This window comes from Pteropus vampyrus, unplaced genomic scaffold (genome assembly GCF_000151845.1).
Source record: "Pteropus vampyrus isolate Shadow unplaced genomic scaffold, Pvam_2.0 Scaffold671, whole genome shotgun sequence".
NCBI classification, from domain to species: domain Eukaryota; kingdom Metazoa; phylum Chordata; class Mammalia; order Chiroptera; family Pteropodidae; genus Pteropus; species Pteropus vampyrus.
Genome location: NW_011889452.1, coordinates 387839 through 412833, shown reverse-complemented (window position 1 = coordinate 412833; position 24995 = coordinate 387839). Strand labels below are relative to the sequence as shown.

At 38.6% G+C, this 24995-nt stretch overlaps 3 protein-coding genes across 3 annotated transcripts in view; 1 reads left to right on the top strand and 2 right to left on the bottom strand.

Annotated features, from left to right (window-relative positions):
• Positions 1-4750: 4750 nt before the first annotated feature.
• Positions 4751-5705, bottom strand: LOC105309101 (olfactory receptor 56B4). The gene is given in 3 exon segments (XM_011385194.1): positions 4751-4842; positions 4845-5213; positions 5216-5705. Coding segments are annotated over 3 exon segments (951 nt in total).
• Positions 5706-19336: 13631 nt separating this feature from the next.
• On the top strand, positions 19337-21109 carry LOC105309107 (olfactory receptor 52W1). The gene has a single exon (XM_011385201.2). It carries the CDS (start codon positions 19583-19585, stop codon positions 20540-20542), a length of 960 nt encoding a protein of 319 aa, XP_011383503.1. The 5' UTR covers positions 19337-19582; the 3' UTR covers positions 20543-21109.
• A 1053-nt stretch (positions 21110-22162) lies between these two features.
• Positions 22163-24995, bottom strand: part of FAM160A2 (family with sequence similarity 160 member A2) — a 31675-nt gene continuing 28842 nt past the window's right edge. Inside the window, exon 13 of the mRNA XM_023526005.1 lies at positions 22163-22364. Coding sequence (XP_023381773.1) covers positions 22345-22364 — 20 coding nt within the window. The 3' untranslated portion in view covers positions 22163-22344. The remainder of the gene's footprint in view (positions 22365-24995) is intronic.

Genomic DNA, 24995 nt, shown 5'->3' with positions numbered 1-24995 from the left:
TAGCTAATGCTATGGCAGTAATCATATTGTGATATATAAGCATATAAAATTAACATGCTGTACACTTTAAACTTAGACAATGTTATATGTCAATTATATCTTAATAAAGCTGGGGAAATAAATATTTGGAGGAGAGCCATCAGTAGAGTCATTCAACTTGCAACATTATTACTTTTTCTTTTGCATAAATAGCAAATAATGTTTTATTGTGTTAACTAACTGAAAATTTGAAGTTATATTCCTACTGATATAGTCATTCACTAAAATTAGTCTGATTTCTAGAATTTCTGAATGTTAAGAAGCATATTTAACCAACAAGATTTTATAAGAATTAAATAAGATTGTGTTTAGAGCAATTTTTTATCTGCCAAGTACCTCTATAGGGCATTACTTCAGTGATTGCCTATCAGATTATGTACTATTGAATTATTTTCAAGTTCACTGACTCTTTCTTTTGCCATCTCAGACCTGATGTTGAGCCTGTCAGGTAAGTAATTTTTTAAGTTATCATACTTTTTAATCTCATAAATTCCATTAGATTCTTTTGTATAATTTCTTTAAAATTTTTTAATGAAAGTATAGTTGGCATACAATATATTAGTTTCACATGTACCATATAGTGATTTATATACCTTGTGATGTGATGCCCACACTGTTTAGTAAACATCTGTCACCATGCAAAGTTATCACAATATTACCGACTATAGTTCCCTTTCCTTTTTCACCTATTCTCTATCTCCCTCCCTCTGGTAACCATCAGTTTGTTCTCTGTTTCTATGAGTCTGGTATTATTTTGTTTGTTCATTTTCTTTTTTTTAGATTCCACATATAAATGAATCATACAGTATTTGTTTTTCTCTGACATATTTCACTTAGCATGATACCCTCTAGGTCCATCCATGTTGTAGCAAAGGAAGCAAGACTTCATTCTTTTAATGGATGATTAATATTATATTGCATATATGTGCCACATCTTTATCCGTTCATCTATCGATGGACCACCTAGAGTGCTTCCATATCTTTGCTATTGTAAATAATGCTGCAATGAACATAGAGGTGCATATATCTTTTTGAATAAATGTTTTCATTTTCTTTGGATAAATACTCAGAAATGGAATTGCTGGGTCCTATGGTATTTCTATTTTTAGTATTATTTTCCATAGTGGCTGCACCAATTTACAATCTCTCCGCACTGCACAATGGTTCCCTTTTCTCTATATTTTCACCAGCGCTTGTTATTTGTTGACTTGTTGATTATAGCCATTCTGTCAGGTAGGAGCTAGTATTTCATTGTGCTTTTGATGTTGCTAAGACAGATGTTAAAGTTTACTACCTATGTTTTCTTCTAGGAATTTTATGGTTTGGGGTCTTATATTTAAGTCTTTAATCCATTTTGAGTTTATTTTTGTAAATGATGTAAGAGAGTGGTCTGGTTTCATTTTTTGCATGTATCTGTCCAGTTTTCTTTTGTATAGTTTATATTTCTTTATTGAGATCCTCTGTATTTTCTTTTAATTCTTTACATGGTTCCCTTTAATTCTTTGAACATATTTACAATAGTTCGCTGAAATTTGTGTTTGATAAACTCAACATCGGGGTCCACTGAGCCACAGTTCTGATGACTATTTTCCCTTGCCCATATAGGTCATAATTTCCTGTTTCTTTTCATGTCTTATATTTAATTTTTTTAAACTAGTCATTTTAAAGAACTTTCTTTTCTGCTTTTTTTCCCTGAGGGTGTTGTTGCTGTTTTGTTTGTTCGTTTTTAGTCATTTTTCCTGGCATCTATGGAATCTGTCTCTCCCACAGCACTCATCTGATGTTGCTGCTCAGATATTTTTTAAACTTAAAATTTTATTTTTAAGCTTAAATTTGTATGGGTTGCCCTGTGTCTGTATAGCTTAGTGGACTACCATTGATTTATCAGACCTTGTATCCAAATACCCTGAGCCAGTAGTGCTTCATTCCTTTACTAATGGGTCTGTGTGTGGTTTGGGGAGCACATTCAAAGTTCAGGCAGTTTTCTAGTTTGCCCCAGCTTTTATTGTCCATCAGATTCCTCGAGTCTCTTCTGCAATTGTACTCAGTTTCCTGGACAGCTTAGGATGTGTGGAGAGTTTGAGCTCTGTTCTCCCGTGAATGTACATACAATCTTCTGGTCAGTCAAGCATGTGTGGAGAGCTTATTAAAACCTCTATGCTTATCTCATTTGTAATATCTCCCTGGTCAGTCTTCTATTTTGCTGCTTGTACCAACCAATACAACAGTCTCTGGTTAGGATCACTGCAGGACTTTCCCATTTGGCACTGGGTATATTTTCTACTCTTCTGAATTAAGTCGGACTCTTTTGTCAGTGAAGCTATTGATTTTACATCCAGCCTTTTCCTGGTAAAACTATCACACCAACCAAGCTGGGACCGGAGGAGATTGGATGGGAGTAGCTCCAGGCAAGAACAATGGAGTCCTATGCCTCCTACCTGAAGTTTGGGAGCTGTTCATGAATAAATGCCTCTCAATTTGTAGTTTTCCATTGATTGTTTTTCAGAGCCATGAAATGATTATTTCTAATTTTCTTCTAAGTTTATGGTTGTTTCCTGGAGAGAGGATTGATGATCTGTTTACATTGCCATGCCATATTGTATTGCCTAAAAATTTTTTTGAGGTAAGATGAATACATTTCCTCAATGTTATGTTTGGCCAAGCATGCTCCATACTTGGGCTCTCAAGCTTATAGCCCTTTAGCTTGGACTTACATGCTTAGTTACTCTTCCCAATATTCCCCTAGAGTCAGAAGGAGTTCCACCTTCAGCCACATGGTGACCTGGAAGCAATCTACTCTCTGTAGGGTTTCCAGATAAAATATAGAACATCAAGTTAAGTTTGAATTTCATATAAACAATAAATACTTTTTCCATAAGAATAGGTAGCAAATATTGCATTGCACATCACATAATTTTTACTAAAAAATTACTTCCTATTTATGTGAAATTAAAATTTAACTGACATCTTGTATTTTTATTGGCTAAATCTGGCAACCCTCCCTTGTCCATCTTTGCCATCAGTTCTACTTCCTCTCAATGTGTGCATGTTCTACTTCCTCTCAATGTGTGCATGCATGTGTGCACGCATACACACACACACACACACACACACACACACACACACACACACACTTCACTTATGGTGAGATTTTTTTTCCTTAAGAAATTTTCTATGGTCTTTGATGTGATTAAGTATAGACTCTGTTGGCCTCATCTTCATCTACTCATCAGGAAAGGTAATATTATATTAAACTTTAAAATTAAGAGATTATGGGGCAGGTGATCTCATTATCTTTCTTCCAGAAAGCTTCTTGGCTCCAATACAAATTAGCTCCATATAAAATGAGAAAAGTCAGCCTTTATCAAGCCACAAAATAATTTATGTTACATTCTTGCCATGCACAATTAATTTTTACTATGCTAATTCCTCTAGAAGAAAGAAAATCTGCCGCCTTCACTGTTAGACAAGCATCTGGCATTAAAAAAAAAAACTTTGTTCGTATACTATAAACTTACCCTTTTAAAGTGTACAATTCAATGGTTTTTAGTATATTCATAGAGATGTGTAGCTATTACCATCATCTAATACCAGAACATTTTTATAACCACAAAAAGAAATCTGTTACTCATCAATAGTCATCTCCATGCCCAACATCCACAGCCCCTGACAAAAACACTAGTCTACTGTCTGTCTCTATAGATTTGTCTATTATTCACATTTCATATAAATAGAATTATATATCATATGACCTTTTTTGTTTGGCTTTTTTTCAATTAGTATAAATATTTTTAAGGTTCATCCATGCTATAGCATGTGTCAGTACTTTATTCCTTTTTTTTTTTCACAGCAAAAACTTTTATATTTAGAATTAGCCAGCTGGACTCAGCTTAGATGATCTCAATTTGTTTGGCAACATCCAAAGCATCATAATTGGGAGCCAGTAAAACATATGCCTTCTTCTCTCCATCAGCCTGATCGGGGTGTTAACTTTGGCCACGTCCATGTCATAGAGCTTCTTCACAGCCTGTGTGATCTGGTGCTTGTTGACCTTGACATCCACAATGAACACAAGTGTACTGTTGTCTTTTATCATCTTCATGGCTGACGCAGTGGTCAGGGAAATTGATGATGGCATAGTGGTCAAATTTGTTTCTCTTAAGGGTGCTCTTCTGAGGATATTTGGTCTGCCTTTGGATCTGCAGTGTCTTGGGCTGTTGGAATGTGGTTTCTTTTGTGGCTGTGGACGCCTTTCAGCATTTCTTTCTTTGCCTTCAAAGCTTTTGCTTTGGTTTTGGCTTTGGGAGGGGCAGGGGCTTCCAAAATTCTCTGCTTTTGGCACTATCTTTGTGAAAAGCCTTCATTCGTTTTTATTGCTGAGTAATATTTAAATATATGGATCTATTCATTTTTTTTATCCATTCATCAGCTGATGGACATCTGAGTTATTTTCATGCTTGAAATTTTAAAATGTATATCGATACCATTAACAATAACATATATAGTTATACTTAGGCAGGAACTACCTCTCATTTATTTTCATTTACAATATTTTTATTTCTAGAGAGTGTGAATTTTTGTTCATGTGTTAGCTAACAAATTATATTTCTTAATGAAAGAGAGAAATCAAATCCCAATCATAGTTTGTTGAGTTTCAAAATCTGTGCTCTTTTACAGTACCACATATCCCATTCTTTAATTTGTGTTACTTCTAGGACACATTCTTATCTAACTCAGGCATCCTCCGGAAGCCTACTCTGAGCTCCTGGGCCCTAAGAGCATATATCATGGGGTTAAGGGCTGTGGGATGATAATGTGAAGTACATTAAGGAAAACTGGGAAGATGGGAACTGCTTTTCTTGCCAGGTGAGCTATCAACACTACAACAGTGGTTGTGTAGAAGAAAAAGATGAGGATGAGATGGGAACTGCAGGTGCTCAGAGCCTTGATTATTGTCTCAGCAGAGTTCAGCCTCATTACAGAACAAAAAATAAGAACATAGGAACTGAAGAGTAGAGCCATGTAATTTCCACCAATGACCCAGGCCAAAGCCAACTGATAAAATCTATTAATGGTGGCATCATCACAGGTCAAGCCAGTGACTCCCAGGTTAGAGCACATACAATGCTCAATTTCATTCTTGGGGCAATAGTGTCTCTGGGAAGCCACTACAGTATGGGGATGGTCAACAGGACATTCCTAAACACTATGAATATGATAGCTTTGACCACAAAAGCCTCAGTAACTATGGAGTATTTACATGAGTGGCAGATGGCTACATATCTATCTGTAGCCATACAGAAGAAGATGCCTGACTCCATGCATATAAAACAGTGAACAGCATAGATTTGAGAAAAGCACTCAGAGAGGCTGATGGCCTTAGCATCAAACCAGGCGATGGCCAGAATCTTGAGCATGATGGTAGTAGCAAAGCCAATGTCCACTACAGCAAGGCTACTAAAGAATTGATACATGGGCTGGTGCAGTTTAAGCTTATGGTGAATGGTGATCATGATGAAGATATTAGCACCAAGAGCTATGAGATAGATCAGAGCCAGGGTCAGGGAGAGCCAGTGCTGCCACTTGTGAATGCCTACAAGCCCCATCAGAATGAATGTAGACATGTGAAGTCTTGAGCTTTTGGTTACAGTCTGGGAAATATCCATATCTTGAGGCATCTTAGTCCTTAGTGTCTATCTATAGGTAAAAGGACAAACTCTGTGGTTAAGTCTTCAGCTGAGATTCAGATTTAATTTAAAGATTCACTCATAGTCCCTTTCATCATTATATTCCCCCATGTCTCTTTTGTCTCTGGAAAATGAAAAGAGCACTGAGATGGCCAAAATAGGCCCTAAAAGGAAGATTACAGCAAGAATAAAGAGAGGCAGAGGAGAATCAGTTACTGGCTTCATGTTACTCAATGGTGTTTTTTCACATGGAGCAATGTGACACAAAGAAAAAGACATGTTCATCATGAACAGTCTGATTTCTGAGGAGGTAAATACTAAGGACTGAATAGATATACCCCATTTTGGTTCCAGGGAAGAACAAGAAGTCAGAATAAGAATTATCATAATGATTTTGTTTTGTATAGGGTTTAGATGTTTTCACAAAAAAACACCTTTGAAAGGCCTTCTTCAAATTTGAGGAAATAAAGGTTCACAGAAGTTAAATGATTTATTTGAGGTTAGTGTTTTAAATAATAAATGAGTTGGGGCTAAAATCTTAATATTCTGTATTTAGTTGTGTACTTTCTGTTAAAATAATGCTGATGGCTTAATACAAATGGCTCTTTTAAGGCATAAACTTTTCCCCCTTCTGATAACAAAAGTTAAATTGAACACATATTAAGACCTATGTATTTCAGTTCATTGATTTTTTAATACTGAAATATGTAAGAAAATTAAATTAGCAATAACTCTCTGATCACCTCTAGATTTTAGTAGGACTTCCCCAAGGGAATTATTTTAAAAATACATACCAGGTAGATCTTTGGAAACATGGCAGAGTGAGAGATGTCCCCAGATCTCTACCCGTGAAACAACAATAAGCTGAACATCTAAAGCTCAACAAAAAACACCAACAAACAAACAAAAAAAACACTCAAACTGCACACCAGCATGTCTGAGCGTGGGAACTGTGCATAAGAGATACTACAGGTCAGAACTCCGGGTGTCTGGCGGTGGACTGGGAGAAATAAAGAAGCTGCCTCTCTGAAGCCACCAGAGCTCCCTGTAGGAGGAGGGGGAGGGGGAAAGGAGCGGTGAGTTCCAGCGGTGACTTCTCTGAACATTCCTGCCTGGGATAGCTGTGGCTGTAGTGCCTAGTCATCAGGGCAGAAAGCAGAGAATCTGGACAACTGATTAGTGCCGGCCACGGCTGAGCTGCAACCCCCAACCCCCAACCCAGAGGGCCCCTCCCCCCATACCCTCCAAGACCAATCACCACAGAGCCCCAGGGGAATCTGAGCAAACGCTGCCAAGATTGTCACTGACGCTGACAGGGACTGAAAGAGGGTAGCGAGCGTGATTTAAATATCTACAAGAAAATTTAAAAAGTGTTATTAAGACCTTATATAAAGCACGGATCCAAGAGGCTTAAATGCCACCTACTGACAACCAAAAGAAAAGTGCCTTCTTTACAACAAGCTAAAGAGAGATCTTTACATAATAAATCTTTCTGAAAAAAACAGCAGAATATACTTCCATTAATGCCCAGGCAGAGAAACAGTCCATTAAACATCATGAGCAATCAAGATGACAAGGCATCTCAGAAAGAAAGAGAAAAATCTCCAGAAAATAAATTTACAGACATAGAAATATGCGACTTAAATGACAGAGAATTCAGGATGGTACTTCTGAAAAAACTCAGTGAGATCCCAAACAACTCAAATCAATAATTTCAGGAATTGAAAAAACAACTAGATGAGCAGAGCAAGGAGATTGAAACTCTCAAAAAGAACCAAATAGAACTTTTGGAGGTGAAGAACACACTGCAAGAGCTGAAAAATAAAATTGCTTGGGAAATAGAGTCGACCAAATGGAGGAAAGGATCAGTGATATCGAAGACAGAAATCTAGAAATATATCAGAAGGAAGAAGAGAGAAACCGAAGAATAAAAAATAATGAGAGAGAAATTCAAGAACTAGCTGATACCATCAGCAGAAGAACATAAGAATAATGGGCATTACCAAAGGCGAGGAAGAGAAACAGAGATTAGAAAGCATTTTCAGATGAATAGTTGACGAGAATTTCCCAAATCTAAGGAATGAGCTGGAGCTTGGAATTCAAGAAGTCAACAGAACACCCAATTATCTCAACCCAAAAAGGCCTTCACCAAGACACATTGTATTAAAGTTATCAAAAATCAATGACAAAAACAGAATTCTCAAGGCAGCCAGGGAGAAAAATACAGTAACGTATAAAGGTAAACCCATTAAATTACTCTCAGACTTCTCAGCACAAACCTTATAAGCCAAAATGGAATGGAATCAAATATTTAAACTATTAAGTGAAAGGAACTACCAGCCTAGAATAATGTACCCAGCTAAGTTCTCTTTTAGTTATAAAAGAGAAATTAAAACTTTTCCAGACATACAAAAATTGAGAGAATTCTCCACTACGAGGCCTGCACTATAGGAAATACTAAAAAGGTCAGTTCACCTAAAAAAAATGACAAAAAAAAAATACATAATTAGGAGTAAAGTGACTATCAGGCAAATAGAAGCAGAAGAGTGCAACCCTTACTAAGAACAGGGCATTATCAGCTTAAATAATAATAAGAGAATTGTTATAACAAGGTAGTAGTGAATGTTCAGCGTACATAGGAACAAATTGAAATAATGATGACTGAAAACAAGGGGGACTCAAAGATCCAAATTCGCAAAGAATGGAGATAAGGCACATGTAGAAGAAAATGGATGACTGTATATATATATAACTATCTTTTACGTTTACATAATGGTAACCACACGCCAAAACTTCAGAACCAAAGTATATAACATAAAACAAGAAGGACCAGAGGGAAAACTCACAAAGCCAACCAAAATAAAGAAAACAGAAGCACAAGGACAAGGAAGCAATGGAAACACCAAGCTACCAGAAAGCAAAAGATAAAATGGCTTTAAGAAAACCTCATATTTCATTAATCACCCGAAATGTAAATGGATTGAACTCTCCAATAAAAAGGCACAGAGTTGCAGAATGGATCAAAAAAACAAAGTCCAACCACATGCTGCCTCCAAGAGACATATCTCAGCTCCAAAGAAAAATATAGACTCAGAGTGAAAGGGTGGAAAATGATATTTCAAGCAAATGGCATTCAGAGAAAAGCGAGAGTAGCAGTACTAATTTCAGATGAAATAGACTTCAAAAAAAAAGAGGTAAAGAAAGATACTGAGGAACACTTCATAATGATAGAAGGATTCATGAATCAAGAAGACATAAGACTTATTAACATCTATGTTCCCAATCAGGGATCTCAAAATATGTAAAGCATTACTAACAGAACTAAAGGAAGAAACAGACCAAAATATTATCATAGTAGGGAACCTAAATACCACACTGTCAGATATGGACAGATCATCCAAACATAAAATCAATAAGGAAATAACATCCTTAAATGACACATTAGACCAAATGGACATAATTGACATTTACAGCTATTTCAAAATAGCTGCTTATACATTCTTCTCCAGTGCACATGGAACGTTCTCAAGAATTGACCACATACTGGGACACAGAGATAGCCTCAACAAATAGAAGACGGTTGAAATCATAAACATATTCTCTGATCATGATGCTTTGAAACTAGAGATCAACTGCAGAAGAAATCAAGAACCACAAATACATGGAGATTAAACAACATGCTACTGAAGAATAACTAGGTCAGAGAAGAAATAAAAAGAGAGATCAAAAGAGACAAAGAAACAAATGATAATGATAGTAAAACATATCAAAACTTTTTGGACACAACAAAAGTGGTCATAAAAGGAAAGTTCATATCATTACAGGCCTATCTCCAAAAACAAGAATGAGCCCAAATAAGCAACCTAACGCTTCATCTTTAAAAAAAAAACTAGAAAAGGAAGAACAAATGAGGCCTAAAGTCAGTAGAACGAAAGAAATAATCAAAATTAGAGCAGAAATAAATGAAATTGAAAACAAAAAAAATGATAGAAAAAATAAATGCAATGAGAGCTAGTTCTTTGAGAAGTTTAATAAAATTGACAAACTCCTGGCCAGACTCACTAAAGAAAAAAGAGAAAGGACACAAATCAACAAAATTAGGGATGAAAGAGGGAAAATTATGACTGACATTGCAGAAATACAAAGGATCATCCAAGAATACTATGAAAAATTACATAACACCAAATTTAATACCTAGAAGAAATGGACCAGTACTTATAAAAATACAACCTTCCTACGCTGAATCAAGAAGATCTGGAAAATCTAAATAGACCGAACAGCAGTATGGAAATTAAAACAATCATCAAAAACTTACCAAAAAGTAAAAGTCCAGGACCAGATGGCTTCACCAGGGAATTCTACCAAACATTCAAAGAAGATTTAATATCTATTCTCCTCAAACTCTTTCAAAAAATCGAAGAAGAGGCAATACTTCTCAACACATTCTATGAGGCCAGTATTACTCTGATACCAAAACCTGGTAAAGATAACACACAAAAAAAGAAAACTACAGACCAATATCTCTCATGAACACAGATGCAAAAATCCTAAATAAGATACTAGCGAACCGAATACAGCAACATATTAAAAAGATTATACACCACAATCAAGTGGGCTTCATCTCAGAGGCACAGGGATGGTTCAATATACACACATCGATTAATATGATACACCACATAAACAAATTAAAACATAAGAATCATATTATCACATCAATAGATGCACAAAAAGCCTTCAGCAAGATACGGCATCCATTTATGATCACAACACTTAAGAAAATCAGTATAGAAGGAAAGTACCTTAACATAATAAAGGCCATCTATGACAAACCCTCAGCCAACATTATACTTAATGGTGAAAAACTCAAAACCAAATAATTTTTGACAAAAAAAGCCAAAAACATATAGTGGAGAAAGGAAAGCCTCTTCAATAAATGCTGAAGGAAACTGGAAAAATGTTACCCAAGATTTCTCAGTATAGTTTCTTACAACTACATATGAATATACAATTATCTCAAAATCAAAAATATACGTATGTGTAGTGAGTGTGTGTGTGTATGTGTGTACAGAAAGCTAGTTTAAAAAAATATATTAGTACTATATCTAATTGACCTGGAGAATGTACAATATATTATTGTTAAGCACCTAAGTATACTACCTGGTATAAAGTAGGTACTCCTTTATTTGCCAAATAAATAAAAGAAAATTGCATAAAATATATACTATTCAATCCAAAAATTATAAATATTAAAAACTAAAATCCATGTGTTTATATAAATGCATATGAGCATGGAGAAAGGGGTAAAAGGATTCAGGATATGAAGTTAACAAAAATTACCTAAGAGTGGAGCAGGGGTTGGAAAGAGAATGAAATGAAGAGATTATTAAATTTTTTCTTTATACATTTTTATAATTTTGGTTATAATAAATATTTATGAAATTTGTATTTTTAGAAGACAGTTAGTAAAAGATATTTTTCAAAAACATTTTTAGATGATGTGGAAAAAGGCAAACAACCCAATAAAATGAAAGTTAAAGAATATAAATGGTATGAATAAAACCACAAAATGCTTTGAACACAGTAATATTCAAATGGTACAAAGCTTTCAAAATGAGGCAAATACAGTTGTTATCTGCAATGAAGTTGTGATGAGGCCCCAAGGAGAGAAGAAAGTTAAGGATTCGATAACAAACTAAGCACAAGAAGCAAAATCAGAAAGAGGAAGATAACTCTGTGACAACATATTAACTAGACCCAAGAGACAGCCCATGCCCAGGCTCTTTAGACTATAGAACAACTCTATGGCCTTGCTCCCTCTACACAAAAAGGGAGAAGGATGAGCTAAGAACACCTACGCAGAAGTAACTGGTCAATACAAAAAGTGGCCTTGGAACTGTTCACATTGCAAAGGAGGCAGATTTGAGGAATGTGAAAACTGAGACAAAATTAACATTTGCAATGAACCCTCGGCTCAGATCAGTGACACTCCTAACAGTGCAGCAACTTCTACAGGGTGTTTTATATTGCTTTCAGTGCACAAACCAAGAGAATGGAGAAGGGATGCTGGCCAGGTAATTATGGAACGTTGAGTGTGTCATTAGAGAAGCTGGAAATCACAGTTGTAGCCAGTTGGGGGTGGAGAATCATGTAACATAAAATTCACAATGATAACTACAGAAGAGAGGCAGAAAAGTCCTAAAATGTGTTGTGTATGGAAGATATAGTAAAGAAGATAAAGAAGACACTGATTTGGGTGGATGCAAAAGTACTCAAGCTAATTTGGAGGTCAGGAGAAAAGCTATTTTATTTGCCTATAGATTTAAGGCAAAGCAATTTGGCTGCTCCTTTAACCCTGAACTGGTGCTTTGGTCTAGGGAAGGAAGGGGAAATGCAGGCTAAAGAGAATGAAATTACCCATGATAAAAAGATGGACACCAATTTGATTTAGTTTTATGAAGCCAACAGAACTCTCAAACAATATAGTCATTAAGAGAATCCATTTTGGACTCATACTGACCTGGATTCAAAATACAGACTCATTAGAAGTTTGAGGATCAGAAGTAAGCTACCCATGTCTAAGTTATTTCATTTGTCAAATGGAAATGATAGTACCTACCTCATAGGGATAATATATTGAATGAGATGCTATGGAGTGCTTAGTTCAGTGTCTGACTCATGCTAAGTGTACAATAAATCATAATTTGAGAAACGACAAGTGTTGGCAAGGATACAGAGTAACTAAAAATCTCAAACAATGTTGTTGGGAATGCAAAATAGTAAAACTACTTTGGGAAAGCATTCGTTAGTTTCTTATATAGTTAAATACACACTTACCATGTGATAGAGTGATCCTGCTCTTAGGTATTTAAACAAGAGAAATGAAAACATAATTCTACACAAAGATTTGAATGCAAATTTTCACCACAGCTCTATGTCAAAAAAAATGAAAATAAAATATCTATCAAAAGGTTAATGGATAAACAATTGTGAAATATTTATACAATGGAATACTATTTAACTATAAAAATAAATGAACTACTGATACCAGCAACAATATGGATAAATCTCAAAGACATGTTGAGAGAAAGAAGTCATACACAAAATAGTACATACTACATGATTACATTTATATAAAAATCTAGAAAAAATAAAAGTAAACTATAGGGATGGAAAGTAGATCATTAGGTGCCTGAGGCTGGGGCTGGGGTTGGGGCCAATGGTCCAGGAAGTTAACTGCAAAGAGTAACAAGGAAATATTTTGGGAAAATGAAAATGTTTTATTTCTTGATTGGGATGGTGCTTGTACAAGTATATATGTATTTGTCTAAACTCATCAAATTAAACACTTAATATGGGTACATTTACCTCAAAAGAATATTTTTAAAACTATAAGAAACCTAGAATAAATTTACAAAAGATGTGCATTGTCATCGTGGAGAAATCTTTAAACTCATTGAATAAGCGATTTGAATAAATGTAAGATATATTATGAATGGAAAGACTCAGTATTGGAAGGATAGTAATACTCCTCAATTAATCTATAAACTAAATTCAGTCTCAGTTAAGATCCCATAAGATTTTTCATGGAACTTAATAAAGTGATTCTAATAACCATGTAGAAGAATAAAGGTACAAAAACAGTCAAGATGTTTCTGGGCAGGGTGGGAGGGAAGATGCATAGAGAAGAACAAGAAAGGGTGACTCACATGCAGATGTAAAGACAGGTGAGGAACTAGATATAGATCAGTGCAATAAGGAACAGTACCTAGATCAAATCTATTATAGATGGAAACTTGCTGTATAATAATTACACATCAGCAGAGAAAAGCACTGGGATAACTGAGATTCTTTAGAAGAAAAATAAATAAATAAATTAGATCCTAGCCTCATGTCATACACACTAAAATAAATTTCAAATGGATTAAAAGAATTACATGTAAAAAAATCTATACGCTATAAAAAGGAAATGCATAATAATGGTTTTTTTTACAATCTCGGGGTAGGAAAGAATGTATTAAATAATACACAAAAAGCACATGACCTAGATATGCTTTTTATTAAAATTCAAATTTTCTGTAAGGCAAATAACACCATTAACAAAATTAAAAGATAATTAATAGACTAGAAAGTTATATTTCCAGCATAAGGTATTAGTATCTAGACTATATAGAGAAGGTATACAAAAATTACAGGAGGAAAAAAGGCAACTGAATAGAAAAATGGGTGAAGGAAATGATCAGACAACTTATAGAAGAGGAAATCTAAAAGACCGGTAACTGTACGAAAAATATAAATTAAAATAATGAGCTAATATTTCTTATCAATTCATAAAAACATAAGAATCTTTTAACATAAAGTGTTGTCAGGGATGTTAAAAAACAGGATCTCTCATAAACTACTGATGGGAATACAAACTGGAACCACTATTTTGAAGAGCAATTTGATAATATCTGCGGAAGATGAAAATGTACATTTTTATAAACCAGCAATTCCACCTCTAGATGTATACTCTAAAGATGCTTTCATGTATGTGAAAATGGAGGCATGTATAAAAATGTTAACGGCACTATACATAACAAATTTTTTAAGTCCATCAATAGGTAACTAAACATGAGTTAGCATAATTATATGCTGTAAAGCTATGTGTCAATTTAAAGGAATGGTAAAGATCTGTATCTCTGCATAAACAGAACTAAAACATAATTATCTGTACACAATAGGAAATTATGTAAATATTTAAAAACACTAATTCGCAAAAGCATTAAAAACCGAATCAGAAAGATATACTAAATTCATGACAATTATTGTCTCTAAGGTGAGAATGGAACAGTATAGGAGATAAAAGAGACTTTGATTTTATCTGTAATTTTTCTGCCTTTATTTAAAAAGAACTAAAACAAGTGGGACACAATGTTAATAATAATTGTCAATTCTGGATGTGTTGGTAAATGTGCATTTGTTTTTATTCTTTGTACTTTTATATACATATATATATATATATATATATATATATATATATATATATATATATATATATATATATATATAAGCCACTTCTCAAATAAAATATGACAAAAAAAGAAAATACAAAGAAGTATATTAGAGACAAGGGTATCAGTTTTGAGGCTGCTGTCATAGTCTAAGGTTGTGGGGTGTAAAATAGGACATGCTCCAGTGGAGACAGAGAAGAAACAGATACAAAAGATCTTAAGGAGATGGGCCTCAGTAGCCATTTGAATTTAAAGATAAGGGAGGCTGTTTCTCCATTCATAATTCTGCGGATGACATTAGCACTTCTTCCTGTCATAACAGTCAACCAAGCAATGTGAGCTTAGAGGAAGGGAGATGATGATGAGAAAATACAAAGGCGCTACTTATTTTCTCAGAAAAGAATTTCTGGGAATTAATTTCTGGAAAGGTGTCCCCAACAAAGGTAATCAATTCAGAAGTCCTTTCCAAATGCTAAAGAACCTTTAGAGAAAACTACTCATCTTCTGCAGGAAAGTCTTTGGAAAAAACATCTCAGCACCAATATTCTTAGCCAACATTGGTCAGAGAGGCTTAGTCAAAAAAATGCTTCTTCCATGCCTCACACTGAAAGAAAATAATAAATGGATAAGTTAAGGGAGTTTCAGGGTCCTAACACAATCTTACTGTCTTACAGTGTTGTCTGGGAGACAAGGATGGGAACTGTGACCTCACCATGCAGAACACTAGAGTCACTGCCATGATCAAAGATGAAATCAGTCCAAAGGACTGACCCAGATGCAGAGGAAGAGGAAATAGATGAGAGCAGACAAAATTATAGGAAAGTAGATAAAAACTAGGTCTGATCTACTCCATAGCCCTACCAATATCTACTAGACTTCTATTAGATCCTATTATAATAAAGAGGGAGAACAGTTTCTCTCCCAAATCTATAACCTCAGTGCCAGAACAATCACTATCCTGAGGATTGGGGACTCCCAGAGCCCTAGAGCTTTATGGAATATTAAGGACATTCTCATGGAAGGACTGGGGAGCCTCAGATGGAGGAGAGAGTGAGGCTAGAAGACCTAGAAGACAGAATGGAGTGGCAGGTTCCATGACTTCCACATCTCCATAGCACAGTGCCACCTGATCTCACCTTGGGGTTATAGAGTCCCTCTGCCCTCCCAGAAACAGAGGGAAGGTGAAGCCTGAGCTACTGTGGTGCTACTGGTCACAGAGGGGTCTCATACTGGCCTGAGAATTAAGACTTGACAATTTAGAGTTAGCCTTAGGAGGTTTCTAGAAGAGGATTCAGTGTTGAGTGGCACCACTAGGACCCAAGATTTTCTGATCTATAATCTATTGTGTAAATGGATAACCTACTCTTACATGCCGCTATTCATTGGTTACTGTAAGCAGAAAACCATAGGCCCACACAGACACAAGGTGATACTTGGGGTCCCTATTCTATAGCAGGTATTGGTGGTAGCTGCATTAGTCAAAGAAGTCAGAAAATCAGGGGCACTTCCCAAACAGAGCCCTCTCCAATTTTCATGCTGGTCTGCAAGCAACTGAGAGTCCAATCAGCCTCCCCTCCTCCTTGTACTCCACCTCCACTCCCCACAGATGGCTGGTACCCACCTCTTAGGAGCAGGATCTGGCATATAGCCCCCCAAAGTCACAGGTGTATTGTCAGATCCAGTATTCTAATGGCCAATGTCACAGGGAAAGACCAGCCAGGTAACCAATATTTGTTCAGTAACCTCCTATAATATTGGGCTGGGGCCTGGGAGGCCAACAAAGAAACTTGTCTAGAGACAAAGTCAGTGATATCCCCTAACACATCCTGGATTGCTGGAGAGTGGGAAACACAGAGTACATCAGATTTGCAGGAACTTAATGACTTCAGTTTTGTTGGGCTTAAGGTGTATGTGATTTATGAACTGTCTTTGTACAAACAGTGCCCAGGATAGTCATATGTCAGCCATAAGTCCTATTAGTGTTTTCTTGAAGCCATTTGAATGTAATAGCATTCAAGGGCATTTTTTTCCCAACCCTCTCCTTCATAGGTCTCAATGCAATGTTCCCACCTCCCAAGTGCTCCTGTCCTCCGTCACTGGATGAGAGAGTTCACCATCTGCCAAATAATTTCAGCTCTTTCTACATCTCCCCATTCAGCAATGCTAGGACTACTTGACAATCTGTCTCCTCAACTCATCCCAGGAACAGAGATGCCTTTTTCCCCATCTATCCTAGAAAACTACTCATGTGCTAAATCTCAGTGGAAATATTTGAAGTAGTGGCTAAGAGCAAAAATGCTGGAGCAAGACTAATTTACTATCCTAACTGCTATTTACTAGCTAGCTGTGTGACCTTGGGCAAGTTACTTCATTTCTTTGTGCCTTAGTTTTTACAAAGATGGGGAAAATAATTGTGCCTACTGCAAATGCATGTTGTGAGGCTAAGACTTAGAGTAGGGCCTGCACATAGGAAACTCCAGAGCACTGTAGTCAGTACTGTTGTTAAGACTTTCCTGACTCCCCCTAACCCGCCCCACCCAGAAAGGGGAACAGGCTCCTTTCTTTGTGCTCCCACCATATCTGGCGCTGACTTGGGTCGACACAATTATTTTAATAACACTCTGACAAATGTTTGCATCACTGTGTCTACTAGACTGTGATCTCCTGGAGGGGAGCAGGGCTTTGTGGTTGTCCCTGCATTGTCACTACATGGCATGAGGCCAGGCACAAAAGAGTCAGTCAGTTCTGCTATAGAGCTGGTTTTAAAATGCAGATTTGTTCCAACCAATTGATATATTAGGGAACTGAGCATAATATGAATTTCATGTCTGCTTATATGTGATTCCAATCTACAAGAAACTAGGTGAATGAAGAAAATTGCACCCAGCTAAACCCAGCCACATAGGAAAACCCAGCGTGTACACATGTACACACGCAAACATCCATCAGCTGCCTCAGTTCACCACTTATTTTATGAGCCACACCCATCCACATCCGGTGTTACAACATTCTACCTAATTTCAGATTAGTCTCTCCTTCTACCTCTTCACAATAATTCACAAGTTGCTTCCAACACTCACTTCCACAGGGAAAATTCCAGGTCGTTTTCAAGGTAAAACATCATATTTATTGGTGTATTTATGTACTTTCTAACCATTTAACATGTGTAAAACAGTGCTACCATTTTTATTAGGTTCCTATTCTTTTTTAAATGTGTCACTGATGAAATTTTTTAATGTTGTGCCCCTACTCTCATTTTTCCTGTAAGCATTATCTTGCATAGTGTTGTGATTTTTAGGATCATAATCAGTGGACTTGTGGTTGATGACAACTAATTCTTTCTTTCTTACCTTCATGGATACCTGAAACTGTAGGAGCCCCTGTTAGTCAGCAAACACCATTTGGACCAGCACTTCTGTCCCGCAGTTAAAAGCAAAAAATATTTACTCAGAGACAACTATATGCCAGGCATTGTAATGAACAGTAAAGATACTGTGGCTAATAAGAAGCACTGCCTGTAACTCTTTCAGTCTACTGGGGGAGAGAAAGACAAGTAATTACAACAAAGGGGAATGGATGCTATTAAAGAGTAAAGCAAGGTCTTCTCTCCAGACTTCAGGGAGTCAGCAAAGACCTCCCAGAGGAAGTGTTCCTCTTTCCCAGATCTTTCCACTCCCATAAGTCAGTCTCTTTCCTTGTTGCCCCATCTCTGCCTCATTCTACTTCTTGAGTTACCAGGCCTATCAACACTGAGCAAAAGACAAAACAGGGAAGAGTTAATGTGGCACAGGTGGGAGGGGTAAAGGCCCTGAGGGAAGTAGGTAGAACAGCCACATAAAGGGCCCCACTGGTCAAGGCAAAGAGAATCTACCAACACAGTGAGAGCTCAGGATCTTTCCCCAGTCAAGTCTGCTACTGCTTTCTTCCTCCTTCATTTATCCATTCAACATTTATTAAGCTTCTGCTCCAGACTAGATTCTGGGAGGAATCAGTTCTCTTCACCTTGACTTCTCCAACATCAGACAGAGATGCTTCGTCTTACTATGGCTGCTACTCTAATGGGATCCCCTTCTGGATTGTGAAGAAGGAAAAGAGAGAAGTTCCTTTTTTTACTGCCATCTCTCTTTGTTGCTTCCCAGGCCCAGCTTCGACTCTCCAGCTGGTGTTCAAGTTCACCATTTCAGCATCAAGTTAAAGACAATGTAAGCACCCCACACCCTAAAAACCCACCAGATTTTCTCCTGTCACATCAGGCTTCCAGGTCCTATCTGCCTCCTCCTCCTGTTTCTCTCGTTCTACTATCCTCCTTTCTTCATGGAGGGTTGGTGCCCAGAATGTTAAAGCTGAGCAACACCTAAACCTACCCCCATTAGAGAGCTGAGGAAGCTGAGGCCCAGGATACACAGTCAGGGACAGGACCAGCCTGAGGCCTGATCCCCACCCAGCGTTAGCTTTCTCCTCATCTCCAGAGACTGAGATTGACTCTATTTGGACCCTGAGGAAGAAAAACATTCACTCGGCTCCACTTTCAGTTCACCTCCACTGGTGGGCTCTGACTACACCAGCCACTGCAGCAGTGACCCGCCCCCACCCTCCATCTCATTACCACTGTCTCCCATTTCTCCCCATACAACACTCATGGGCTTTCGAGTGCAAAGGATTCTCCCATCCTACCTAGTGTTGTGACCTTGATTATCTATCCAGAAGCCCAAAGGTTATAACCCTGTGATAACCCAGCCCTGCACAACCCCTACACATACTCCATGGATGGGTCTGTGCCATTGTGACACCCCAAAACCCCTCCCTTTGTCCTTCCCCTATTAAGAATCATGTATCCATGAACTCTAAGGCTTTGCCCTCCACAGGATGGCAGAAGCTCCACAGCCCAACTCCACCTTCCCACGTCCAGTCTTCTTCATACTGACTGGCATTCCAGGGCTAGGGGGTGCCCAGGCCTGGCTGACATTGGTCTTTGCACCCATGTATCTGCTGGCTCTGCTGGGCAATGGAGCACTGCTGTTAGTGGTACAGGTAGATTCCACACTGCACCAGCCCATGTTTCTACTCCTGGCCATGCTGGCAGCCACAGACCTGGGCTTAGCCACATCGATAGCCCCAGGGTTGCTAGCTGTGCTGTGGCTTGGGCCCCGTCCTGTGCCATATACTGCCTGTCTGGTCCAAATGTTCTTTGTTCATACATTGACTGCTGTGGAATCTGGTGTACTGTTGACCATGGCCTGTGATCGTGCTGTGGCTATAGGGCGTCCACTGCACTACCCTATCCTGGTCACCAAAGCCCGTGTAGGCTATGCAGCCCTGGCACATGCACTGAAAGCTTTGGCTATTTGTGTGCCTTTCCCTCTATTGGTGGCACGATTTGAGCACTTCCAAGCCAAGACCATAAACCATGCCTATTGTGCACACATGGCAGTGGTGGAATTGGTGATAGGTAACACACGGGCCAACAACTTGTATGGGCTGACACTTTCACTGGCTGTGTCAGGTGTAGATATTCTGGGCATCGCTGGATCTTATGGGCTCATTGCCCATGCTGTGCTGCGGCTGCCTACCAGGGAGGCCCGTGCTAAGGCCTTTGGTACATGCAGTTCCCATATCTGTGTCATTCTGGCCTTCTACGTGCCTGGTCTCTTCTCCTACCTCACACACCGCTTTGGTCATCACACTGTCCCAAAGCCTGTGCACATCCTTCTCTCTAACATCTATTTGCTGCTGCCGCCTGCCCTTAACCCACTCATTTATGGGGTCCGCACCAAGCAAATAAGGGACCGGTTCCTGGAAACCTTCACATTCAGAAAAGGCCAATGAAAACAACGGAAGCTGGGAGTGGGTGTAGGGGGACATTCAAAGGCAAATCTGGGGTCTGGATGTGTGGATTATGTCAACTTTGTCCCATTGCATACAACTATGATAATCAACAGATTTTTGCTGTGAAGCCCCTGCCTAGCCATATAACCTTTTTGGGAGGAGGCAGGGGGCTATGTGTTACCATGCAGGGAAAATAAGATCAAGAATTACTGTGGGATCATAGTACATATTAATGTAAAACTCCCCTCCTCACTACCCCCATCATTTTAACCTAAGTCTGCCCATGTTCCCTCATCAAAGCTCCTCTACAGATCTTAAACCTGGGGGTCTAGGAGTGATACTGCCTCTGGAGACAAGTATTAAGATACTTGTCTAGGGTCACAGCCCTCTCTCTTCCCAGAGCCAGGTTCTATTTTAGCCAGTCCTTATTGAAGGAGTCATACGGGTTTATCTCTCACTTCTAAGAATCTGGATAATGCATCCTAAGGTCCCAATCTGGCCAGGACACTGATCTTTAAGACAGTCTCAGGTCAGAGAATCCTCTTGGTCTCTTATGTAATCACTAACTCCTTTACTCTCCACTCCCTGCCAAAGTCTTAAGAATTGATGGCTAGAAGTTTTCTGCCTGGGCTTACAGCTTCAGAAGTCAGGGGTTCAACTGAGATAAATTTTGATATCTCAGAAAATCATTGTAATCATGTCATCTGCTTGCCTGAGGTCCAGAGTCACGATGGTCTCTTACCAAACTGCCTTTTGTATATCCTCAGCCAAGAATGTAGAATTCCCAAAGAAAATCCTCATCAGTAACCCCATGTGTCCTGGCCAACACCACCAGAAGCACATGAAGTTGGTACACTATGATGAAATAGGAATATTTCACACAGCTGCAGCTGCCAGAGAATAGAGATATTAACAAGAAATGTCATGATATTACCCAACAGGGGTTTCACTTTCCACTCCACACTGGGGGGGACATTGCACAAAAGATCTTTCACACCAGCATGGAGTCTAGAATGAGTATAATCTCAGAAAGCAGAGAGTCACTGCTGAGTCACTGCTTGTATGCTAAGCAGACCCAAGCTCTCCAGAAAAACTACCATAACTGCAAGTATTGGAATTAGCCGTGAAGACCTGAAGCCGGGTGCAACACTGACCACTCAGCACAGATAGCTGGACCACGTACCACGGATACCATATAGGAGGCCACAGATCTGAAAAAGCAGATGATGCCATGTCCAGGGTCATATCGGGTCTCACCAGGTCCTCATTAACAAGGAACTAAAGAGATAGCCCAGAAGTTCTGTAAGATTTTCAGAGGTATTGACATACTCAAATCAAGAGAATGAAGAAATCTACACTTTTTCTCAAGCGTGTGCTCAGTCATTCTCTCATGAAGCTCTGAGTTAAAAAGCCCTCCAAGCAATGATTTTTGTGGGTAACTGTGACAAAACACTAATCCTAATGGGTCACAGGTCTTTACAATGTCTGTATCCTTCTCTTATGGGTTCCTCTTCAATAAATCTATCCTGACAAAATAATGAGATGTGAACAAAGATGTATGCAATAAGGTATTTATTACAACATTATAAAGAAATGTGCGACAGTCCTGTGTCACACATACACACATGCACGCCATTTTTGTCTTTCCCCTCCAATGCATGAAAAGGGAAATCATATGCAGCCAATGTTCATAAGCAATGAAATCTGTCATCCTCCCGGCACAGGAAGCCTCTCTTCTAAGGCACTTTCTCCCGTTGGTTGCACAGCTCCCCAAGGCAGCCGATTCCAAAGTTTTGCATTGTTCATTGAGAGAACTTTCTTCCTGCAAGCCAAATAGTCACCCCCTTGGACATTCGTATTTTGTTGTGGACTGACACTGCATACATCCCTACCACGTGCTGTGTCTGGAAGGCTTTACCAGCACTCTCTTATCACAACAACCTGAGAACAATTATAAGCCTTTATCCACAATATCAAAAATGAAATCTGAATAGTTCATAACTTTGGCCCGAAACCTAACCTGAACCGTCACAATTGTATTTTTATTTATCTTAGTGTGGTTATTCATATATTTAGCTGCGGAAATACTGATGTGTTTGATTATAGGGCAGTGCCCTGAATCTCACTGGGATATGCCTCAGTAACTCTGCATCTTTGTCTCCATCTTGTTCTGTCGGTCAGTTTTGCCTCATGTCTGTGTCTATTATGTAAGGGCACTATATTCCCTTTCTAAAATCTGAAAAATTCTGAAATTGAAAAACACATCTGTCTCAGAAAGTTTCAAATAAGGGACTAGAAACTTGTATGATTATCCCTTCGCTTGAGAGAAGTGAAGAGACTAGTTAGGGCTCTTTATCATTTTAAAATCTTTGCCATCCATACATTCTATCCTGCTTTAGAGGTCCCTGTAGAGAAACTCATGTTCTCTAGATAATCAGCCCCTGCCAGTTTGTTGCCCTCATTCTCTCCACTCTGGTCACCCCTCAAGATATGCTGCAGATGATCTGCGACTTTTTCTCCAGTGAAGCCCCAGAACATGTTACATGGGAGGCAAACCCCATGAGCAGGAGGATATGGCCCACACAGCCCAGCCCTTGGGCTCAACAGCATCCGGAACACAGGTGTTATCTTTTTACCTTTAGCAACTTTCAGTCTCAGACTCTATGAGCCAAAAGGAAAGATAGGCTTTCCTAACATCAGAGTAGGGCAGTGTGGAATTTAGGGAGCCTAGAAAATCGTAATCAGGCAGCAAAAGAGAGGAAACAGAGGTATGGGCTTCTGAGTACAGAATTCATCAATACCCAATTTCCTCTCTCAGCTCTATGAACAAAAATCTGAGATACTCATCTGATTTCACCAATAGCCCATCATCCCTGCACCTACCTCATCCACACCCTTCTCATTCTGGAACCCCCTCAGAATACAGATATGCAGCATTCCCTGCCCATCTATTAATAACTCTTACTGTGTCTGAACCTCTGCATCTCTGTCTCCTTCCATAGGTCAGTTTTGACTCATGCTGTTTCTCTTGTCCTTGTGTCTCTCTCTACTTCTGTCCACCACACTCAGAATTCCTTTCTGCAGGGAACGGAGGTACCAACTATACTATACCAGGTAATCTCTCCTTGTCAACCATAATTTTAAAAATGTGCTAATGGGGCATTAGGAGGAAGACACTTGGTTTCATTTGTCTCAGCAGGAAACTTGGGGTTTCTGATTTGTTCCATTGCAGTTCTTCTCTCATCCTGCCCATTTCCTTTTCACTCTACCACTTTGCACTTCCACCTAACATGCACACTTCCCAACACACACTCAGGAGAGCAGAAGTAATACATTGGTTTCTCCTTTCACCAAAAGGAACTACTCACCGTTTAATGGTAAAAGCTGGAAACAGGCAGACTTGCACTAATTTATTTAACCTCTCTGAGCCTGTTCATTCACTTGTAAAATGGGAGAAATAATAGCACCTACTAGAGGTTACCAAAAGGATTGACTAAAATAATGTACTTAAAGTGTTTGGCACAGCTCTTAACACATAAGAGTTCAACAAATATTTGATATTAATTCCTCTCCTGTAACACAGGTCCATACTCACTGGCAAAACTTTGCTCAAAGACCTGGTACCCATACCCTTAGCTCTGTCTAGAAAGACCTGCCCTCCCTTAAAATCAGTTACGTCTCTTTTAGGAAACTTTTCTTGGTAACACTCTCTCCTACCACTGGAGGACCTTTCCCTATACCCCATACTCATACCACCTTGGCTAGGCTCAGATAATGGCCAGCTTTGTGGGCTAGCTCTACATACTCAGCCAGGATAGAGAAGGATGCTCCCCACACATGAGGAGTCTTCTGGGCACACATTAAGACTCTGCAAAAGGAGTCCAGAGAGAACTCTGGACAGTTAAGAGGCAGAGTGAGAGAGCTGCTACTAGAAAGGCTCTCTAGAGTAGTTCTTCTCTGGGGAAAAACCACTCTTCTTTTCCATCAAAACAGCAAGTTGAGATCTCTGGACAGAGACACAAGGGGAAATCACATATAGATTAGGGCTGCAGTGGGAAGAATCTATTAGACACAGATCAGCCTGCGACAGGGAGAGTGGAGCATAAAAAATTTTTCTGCAAATTTACCTGGGTAATTCTGGCTTCCTGAAAGTTCTAATTACTAAGGCAACAGTATCCCAATTAGATTCTTATCTTCCACATTGTCACCATTCAGCATAGCACCCTCCTACACACACACCTGGTTTTCACTGCAATTGAAACCCACTTGGGTTTCAACCCAGGCTGTACTTTAAAGCTGCCTGAAGAGCTTTTAGAAATCCTGATGCCCGGGCACACTCCAGACCAATTAAATCAGAATTTCTGGAGGTCAGATCTTCAAAGCTCACAGGTAATTCCAAAGTAGGCCAAGGTTGAGAATTACTGCTTGATTCTCAGTTTAAGTCCTGATCTAT